The sequence below is a fragment of the Cariama cristata genome, unplaced genomic scaffold, assembly GCF_000690535.1.
Source record: "Cariama cristata isolate BGI_N322 unplaced genomic scaffold, ASM69053v1 scaffold43355, whole genome shotgun sequence".
Classification (NCBI taxonomy): Eukaryota; Metazoa; Chordata; class Aves; order Cariamiformes; family Cariamidae; genus Cariama; species Cariama cristata.
In genome coordinates, this window is record NW_009618951.1 from 1 (window position 1) to 8,891 (window position 8,891).

General features: G+C 40.2%; 1 protein-coding gene across 1 annotated transcript; it reads left to right on the top strand.

Moving 5' to 3' along the window:
* The first annotated feature begins 177 nt into the window (after positions 1–177).
* CMTM6 (CKLF-like MARVEL transmembrane domain containing 6) lies at positions 178–7,893 on the top strand. Its single transcript, XM_009701046.1, has 4 exons — positions 178–363; positions 5,049–5,225; positions 6,129–6,227; positions 7,750–7,893. Exons 1-4 carry the CDS (start codon positions 178–180, stop codon positions 7,891–7,893), a joined length of 606 nt encoding a protein of 201 aa, XP_009699348.1.
* The last annotated feature ends 998 nt before the right edge of the window (positions 7,894–8,891 follow it).

Here is an 8,891-nt window from a genome sequence, read left to right on the forward strand (position 1 = left end):
CTGGGCCCGCTCCCGCCGCGTCAGCGACTGTCGCCCGGGTGCTTTACAGCTGTCCCTGCTTACCAACAGTACAGCTTTGGTACAGAAATGAACGTGTTATGATGACCTCTGGCTTTCGGACAATCCCTCGCCGCTTAAATATTAAACTCTTCAGTGGTGAAGCGCAGGCTGGGGGAGATGGCCGTCCGCAGGGGAATGGCTGATGTCAGTCAGGAAAGGGCTCGCTCCCCCAGAGAGCCTCACTTCAGACGTGGCGGAGGCAAAGCTCGCCTTTGCTCTCGCTTACTAAACCTGCGCAAGAGCTGTAACTCAGGTGGAAAGCAGACGTGGTGTCTTACAACGCCGTCGTCTCTGCAGGTTCAGGTTGTTTTATGGTGGGGAAGTAACAGGCTCGTTCCTTTTTTATGTTCTGGCTACAGGAGCGGGTGCTGACATCTGACGGTTGCGTGCGTCGCACGGCCCGGGTTCGGTGCTGCAGCCCGTGTGGTTCAGCTGCCTGCGGTCGTTACAGTTTAAAATCAGAGGGAAACCTCACAGGAAACTTAAGTGTTTTCTTCTGAGGGCCGTGTTGGATGAAAACAGGAGGTGGAAGCCTTTGGTTGAAGCTCAGGGTAGGGCAGTAGAACTGGCAAGGGCTTGCTGGGTCATCAGATCCGGACGTCCCTCTCCTGCTACTCCTGCAGCCCGTTTGTAAGCTTATCATGCTGTCCTGTCCGTGCTAAAATCAGGGGGCTCATTTCCCCAATGATTCATGGTAGAAAATTGCACCAGAAACGTGCAGTGTTGATGGTGGCCTATTGTAGAAGACATCACAGTGCATCGCTTCGTGTTGGGCACTCCTGCGCCCACCAAGAAGGAAAAGGCTTATATTCTGCTTGCTTTTTGCTACATGTAGTGTGATTCCTGAACACATTCAGCACATGATTCAGACTCCTGTTCATTCTTAAGTACTGGCAGGGAGGTAGTGAAACCAACAGTGGGAAAGGGCAGCTGACTGTAAATGTGTGTCAGGGTATATTTTCAAGCCAACAAAGTGGCTTTTTAGTCAGATGTCTCATGCTCATGGGAATTGTAGGTGATTTCCAACCCTTTCTCATTATTTCACCATTGCAGAAAAGAGGACGTTTGGTTTTTAAACTTTGCCTTGCACACAGTCAAAACCCTGAACCAGAAACATAAGATTCTCGAGTGCTGGTAAAGGTAATGGTAATGCTGCCAAAAATAATGTTTTCCAAGAGTGTTTAAAAATATCACACCCAAGAATGCTTTAAATAAATATAATAGGACATAAACTTTTACTTCGTCTACTGGAGATTAATAAAGTAAGATCTGCTGGCTGTTGTTCCCAGACCAACAGATCATTTATGTAAGTAGGTTCACTGACTAAAATAAACTATTACATATGCAAATTTACTGGTGTACCAAGGTCTTAAACTGTTTACCTGAACAGAGGTGTTATTTAAAAAGCTTTCTAGCTAGGAAAAAGGAAAATTATGATTATCCTAAACAGGATGGATAGCTGCTTGATATGCCCCTAAAGAATTGGCAGTTTATGGCCTGTACTTGTTCTTCAATGAGAGGACAAAGAAAATGGAGTTACAGTCATTCACCCTCCCAATTTCCAACATTTTTTCCCTTCCCTTTTTGTACCCCTTTATCAAAGTGCACAGATCTTGGAGTTCTTGGTCAAAACACTTTAAGAAAGCCCCAGAAATTCCTGAAGGTGGAAGCCTCAGTATCTGCAGTAAGAAAAATGTTCCTGTTTTTGGAAGGCATTGATTTTTGGAAACGCCAGTGATAGTGGTGGTCATTAACATCTGTTAGCCTTGTGTTACAATAGTGGTTGTTATTGGGGTTATCAGTCGTGTGGACTGCTAAAGAGGGTATTGCACTCAGAAAATCTGCTGTCTTCATTATAGAAGTGATCAAGTGTTTTACGAAATACTGTGATATCACCTGCAGAAAACTGGTTTCTAGACCTTAGAAATGCTTCTCTTCTGATTAATAACAGCATACATTGTAATATTAGCCTGTTTTTTGAAACTTTCTGGGCAAGTGAAATAAGGAAAATGTAACTGCCAAAAGGATGCTGGGAGGTAGAAAGGAATTCTTATCTAAAGCAGAAATACTTCTCATCAACTATTGTTTGACTTGAACCAAAATGCCCTAACTGGAAAGGAAAATTGTAATTCAGTCTTAAAAATCTGCTCTTTTTCTGAGCTGTTCACTTCCTATAGTAGCCCTGATTGTGCAGACTTACAGAATTAATATGTGCACCCATCTGAGTTAGAAGGCTTTGTACTGGGAATACCAATGCTGAGCATTTTCACAGGCCTGTTGGAAAGTTCATTGATTTGCTTTATTTTTGTAGCATTCTTTTGTAGCCTTTCACTTATTAAATCTACTTTAGGAACTTGACACTTGTGTAGAAACTTCCAACAGTCATGTCAGTATCAATGAATAACTTCTTGCTGGTAAGGGACAGATGAAGATGTTTAATTTCTGGTGTAGATACGGACAGATAGGACTAATAATTAAAAAAAAAAAAAAAGGAAAAGTTAAAAACTGTGTCTCCAACGATGCTTTTCCCTTTACAGCAAGCAGTCCATGCATATGGTGAGGTGAAAGGAACTCTGCTTGGAAGGTTTAGGTCTCAAGAAAATGGGAAATTACTGAGCTGCCCCTCTTCACATCGTTATTGGCGTCTCAAACAAAAGCAGTGGTGATATCCTGGCTGTCGGCTGCTAGGGATTCTCCATGGGATCGGTGTGGAGAAGGCAGATACAAAAACAAAACAGAAGGAGCTTTGGCTGCTTCATGTAAGCCTGTAAAGGTCTGCACTCATCCCAGGACTAATGCTGACGGACAAAGTTGGATCTCCGGCAGAACAGTTCTTGGGAAATGGAATGAAACGTGGAATCTCCTGGCTTGTTTAAAGCGGCTCGTGTATTTATACTGTATCTAATAGTGGGATGTTACTAAAATGCAGATGAATAATAGAGATGATAATCTTCTGGCTAATACTAGAAAAACCTTCCTGCCGTGTTACATAGCTGTAACTATATAAACTAAATTCAAGGAATTAGTCTTTCAGTGGTATTTAAAACTGTTCTTTTTTGTTAGTAGGACAACACAGTAATCCCTTTTGTTTCTCATAGTGATCTCAGGAAGCACGTTAAGAAACAGAAGCAGAACTCTCTAGCAGCTTATAAATGTGCTGTTGATAGACTACTTTAATCAGAGTTCTTCAAGCCAAAGCTTTCTTAATGATGTAATTTATTTTGTTATTCAGCTTATTAATAAAAAATGAATATTGACTTGGACAAGTCCCACCTAGGACTCTGCTTGGTAAATCTCATTTATTTGACACTGAACCCTTTATAGCTACTCTTTGAATGCTTGGGGTTTTTTTCTACTTGTTTGTACACTCAGCGGAGAGGGTTTTTTCAGTTGTTTAGATCATATTATGGTTATCTGGGCTTATAAATTCTTTTAAGGGGAGGTTTATTTCCTTTCGGTTCTGTTGCATCCCAGGTGAAAGCGATGGCGTTAGGTTTCCGTGTGTAGTTCCAGCTCTTTATCAGCACTGAAAACTGATCTCACACTCCAGCTGACCTTGTGAAAAAGGTGAAATTGAAAGTCATTGGATGCAGCTGTAAGCAAATATTTGGACATGCAAAAAAATACTTAAAAATTGGAAATTCAGAGTTCAAAACGTTCCTCGGACAGCCGTTGTAGTCACTGTTTTAGGTGCGAGGGCTGCTGAGAAGTTTGCCTTGCCAGCCGCTGCGGGAGGGAAGGGAAGTATGTGGAGGCCTGATAGTAATATTGCAGTTTCCCAGCTCGGGTTTTTTCCCTTTCTGAGATCCTGTTTTCTTTACATGATTGCAGCATTTTCAAAACATGATGCTTAGAAGTGCCCTTCTGAGGTCTGGCTTAGCAGGGGGGATTTACAGTTCCCATGTGCTAAATTGTTGTTCTTATTTTTACGGTCAGAAAACTGAGACCAAAGGCTGGTGGTGATTCTCCAAGAACAATTCTGAATTTTAGAATTCGATTTTTTTAAAATCTTTTTAAAAGAAGAACTGTCAACCTCATTATTGCCCATATACCTTTATTAAAAATATGATCATCGTCCTTATATCAGTCTCAATTTTTTGACCAAGTCTGATTCCTACTACTGGTTTTGTTTTAATTTGGTGAACTCCTTAGTACAAGGATTTATAATGCTGTGTCAACTTTCTGGAGTGAAGGAAACTAGCAATAAGTGGCCAAAATGAGAGAACATTTACATAATGCAATATTCTGTCTTGTACAATAAAGTAGTAGAAAATCCAGCAGCAGATGTATAGTGACTGTACAGGAATGAACTCCTGTTCTTTCCTCAAAATTTACTGTGGCAGAAAAGTGAATATAAGCTTCTGCATGGATTAAACACTGTCCAACATAGCTTAAACATAGTTTAAAGTTTTGATTCCTACAGCTGAGCTTCTGTCCTTAGAGGGGGTCATAAGCAGGTGAACTATTAGCTACATGTGCTTTCTCTGAAGTTTTACCAAGGGAGGTGACATCAGCTGTGAACTTCCAGGGAGGTAGCTGACTGTGTCAGTGCCCTCAGATTTCCCCGCCTCTGCCCTGAACCCAAATGCATTTAAAATCAAGTGCAGTTGAAAGTAGTAAGCAATAGCATTTTTGCTCGTTCTGAGCAGGACGTGCACTCTCCACGCTGTCTGCCCCGTCTGCTTCCAACTGGCGATTGCACAAACCCACAAATCAGGAGTCCTGGCTGTCTAATCAAGAAGCCTGTATTTGGCGGTGTGTGCTCAGCTTACCCAAGTGTAGTTATTGACCAACATTTAACAGCAAGTGTAAACTGTGTCACTGTATAATTATTTCTGCCTGTAAGAAAATAGTGCAGAATTTTACCGGGTTCTTTGTAGATTGAGGATTTTCCTTAGAGCTGTCCTTATTGATGTTCGTATCAGAGACATCTATTTGCTGAAGATATTAGAGACTTGATCAAACTCGAGCATGTTATTTATTTGCAGATTCTCTCTCTTCTGGCTGTTATTTGTGAAGAAATTGTGCAGGATTGTATCGAGTGTGGCGGACTTTACTTCTTTGAATTCGTAAGCTGCAGTGCCTTTCTGTTGAGCCTCCTGATCCTGTGTGCATATTGCACTGACATATATGAAACATCTGGGGAAGATAAAGTACAAAGAGTGGTAAGGAAATTTTTTTTTTTAAAAAAAAAACCAACCATTTCTTGTAAGTGCTTAGACTACTGTGGAGTAAAAATGCTATGCAGAATGAATCTCCTTTTCTTCTCTATTTAAAGGGTAGATTAAAGTAGCTTATAGTTAAAAAATGAGTCACCTTTGAGAATCCCTTTTATATTACCAACTTTTCCAAAACTGTCATGTTGGTTACCTGCAGGATTTTAGGACTTTTGTGAAAGTCTTTCACGCAGACTAAGATACTGCTGCATGGTCACCACATATACGTAGGTAAACGGAAGACAGTTTACTGCCAGCATGATACTTGTAACTTGCCTATTTACTCTATCTGTTTTCCTACTGGGTGTAGCCTACTTCCTTTTTGGTAATAATCATACTTGTTACAGTTTATGCTTTTATATTTCAGAAGGTCCAGCAGTGCCACAAAGTTGCTCTGTAAAGTCAGTAAGAATATTATAGTGTCTTATGAGTGCCCCTTCCTATTTGTCTTCAGCGCAAACAGATTTTTTATGGGAAGGTACAGATAAGGGAGTAATGTAGTAAGAGATCTGAATGAGCACATTTACTTACAGGTTTCTGATTTCCCAAATGTTTTCCCTAGGGAATGCTGCTAGCATGTTGCTCTGAGCTTGAATTTGGTTGTGAAAAAAGTTAGATGTCAATGAATGAAATACTTACAGGGGACTATGTAATGCAGACTCTTTTAAATAGTTGGTAATGCTGAATGTTGTTCGGAATGTAGTTGTAAAATACATTTTCTGAAGCTTCCATTAGCATCAAAGTTTCAAAGCATAAATTCACTGGCAGATTAACTCAGCTGCTGTTATGATGCTTGTTCTTTTTCAGGTAGTATATCTACAATTCTATAACATTCATTTTTTGTATTTGCAGAATTGTGGGGCCGTAACAGCCATAGGCGTCTGTTTTCTGTTAGCATCAATAGTGCTTGCTGCAACCAGCTCTGGGTCTGCTGTTGAAAAAGCTGCATGTGTAAGTCTTAAAATTGCATGATTTACTTTCTATTTATCTTGTCCGTTAATTTCTCTGCCCTCTAGGCTTCACTCAGTTTGCAGGGAAGAAACTGGGCAGGGAACAGAGCTCAGCGCATTGAGATGTTTCAGGAGAAATTGGCTATTTCAGGCCTTGCAGAAACTTACCGTAGGAAACCCAAAGAGCAGGCATTCCTCACGATTGCTAGAAAGCTCTGCCTGCACTTGCAGCTCCCCAGAGTTTGCGGCCTGCTTCCGGGTTCCTCAGACTTCGCAGCCTTGGCTCTGTATTATTCCCTGTCGTCTGTCACTGTTTTGACGTTGCCGTCTCTCACAGCTTCCCCAGTTCTCTGATACCCTCTCTCTGAAATGCCTACTTTTTTCCTGACTTGTCCTTTCGTAATGCCACCCCCTCACAAGGTCGGCAAGAAACCATGTCTTTTGCCAGGCGTTACAGGGCACATGTGGAGAATGCTGACTTGCAAAGGCTGCAATAAAAGCAGCAGTTTCCTTAGTGACAGAAATAGAAGAGCACAGGGCATGCATCTCCTGGGAAACGCTGAAGAGGCTCAGGGCAAGGCACTAAAGAGGCTTTGGGATGCTGTGGATGTCATATTCCTTACTCATTTGGCACTTCTTGTGCCACAGCCTTGGAGCTGTGAATATGTAAGTTTAAAAGATCAAATTTTGATTTTATTCTTGAATGAGAAAAAATTAGTTAGAAAAGAAAGTGAAATAATTCTGTTCCACAGGCGGCATGAGCTGTTAGAGATACACACTTTTGTATAGCCATCTTCTGTGATGTTGATATATTCAGACCTAATGGTTTGAGTATAAAGTCTTTCAGGTTTTTTTCTGGAGCTGGAAAAACAAAAATAATTGTGATTTAAGATCTACTAGTGTCAAATTGCTTTGGGGCAAAACCAGTCATGTAAAATTTAGGTAGAAGTTAGAATAATGCACGTGTTTCTTTCCTTGGTGGAAAGAAGCTGCTAAAAACAACCTTGTTTTTACCCCTATCTTGCCATGACTAATAAGGAAATGTCATTAAGGAAATTTCATTTCATCCTCTCTTGCTGACCCAGTAAGGACTTGCTTAGGCTTTGCAGATCTTGCTGCCCTTCACCTTCCACGTGTTACTCTTCTTCACTTACTCCCTTTAATCAGCAGCCGTCTCTTAGATTAATCCTCTGCTACCCTACCAAGGCCGTGCTTCTTTAATAACTAATTTTTGCAATGAAATTAATACACTTTTACTATTAAGGGCTGTTTAGAGCGTATTATAAGGTTCACACTTGATAAAGAGAACGAGAACTGTAAAAACTTTTGCATTAAATGTGCTAGAATTATGATTTCTGCTCTGCTTCTAATTTAAAAGGAACTACCGATTTAAGGAGGACTGCAATCTTAATATATAAGCGTAATTAACGTATGTAAATAGTCCGGCAAACCTCTCCAAACAATGTTAGAATACTGTTAATGTTTGTACATTGTAAAATTCTATATTCCTTTCACTTTCACAGGTGTTCGGCTTTCTTGCCAGTGGTGCATTTGTAGCTGAAATTATTACAGAGCGTTTTCACAGTCAGAAGCAAAACGTCGATGGACGCTCTGAAAATCCTAGCAACACTCAGAGTGCCACAGAAAGTCAGCCATTGAATAAATAAAGCTAACTTTCTGGAAATTTTTTTTTTTTTTTTTTGAATGGAGCAAACTAAAAATGTACTTTCAGTGCACTGTAGGCAGCAGCTACTGTCTCTTCATTCTAATCAATTTTGTATGCATTGCTCATCACAAATTTTTAGAGATCCTTAGGTCAAGTAATGGCATCTTGAGCATCATGTTCTAAGGTAACTGGTCCTGCCACCTGTCCAGGTGACATACACTAAAAAAATTTGGGTCTAAATAGAATAACTTAAGGACAACAGTGTGCTGATGTGATTTTGACAGAGGTGACTAATAAAGGTTACTGTGTGATGCATAAATTCTGAGCTATACCCTAAAGGTATTTTCTATATAAATGGACCAGATACTTCTGTTACGAGTTATAATTTAGTACAGCAGAATTCATTTTACTGGTCAAACTGTGAATGTAAAAGGGATACCTAATTGGACCCTTACAGAAATGCTTATCCTTATGTAAAGGTTTTTGTTTTGCTTTTACTATTCGTATGTCTCAGTTCTGCCTGTGGAGATCACTTTAATGGAATAGCACGCGTAGGAATTTTATGGGGAGAGTAATGTAACGGTATATCAACGAGACAGTTTCGCAGCCCATGATTGTCAAACTTTGGACTTGTAAGCCAGAGTTGTCTTTCAGATTGTTTCGAAAGCTATAAAAGTTGCAGGAAGAAACTTGAAATGCCAGCTCTGAGAGGAAAAAGATGAAGAATCATTATTTTCACGAAGTAACTCCAAAAGTAGCAATCTGAACATCAACGGGAAAAACATTGGTACTATCCTGGTGAATATTACTTGCAAAGTTAATACCATATGCAGCTTGTTTGTGTATAGTTAATGGTAAGTTTTGCCAGAATGGTTATGAACCCCACCATTTTCTTTGTTTATTAATATGGCACTAACTTGAGCCTTCTTGCTACTGACTGGCTCAGTTGGTAAACAGGTAAATAAGCACTTGTACCCTTGATTTGTCTTAAAAGCAACA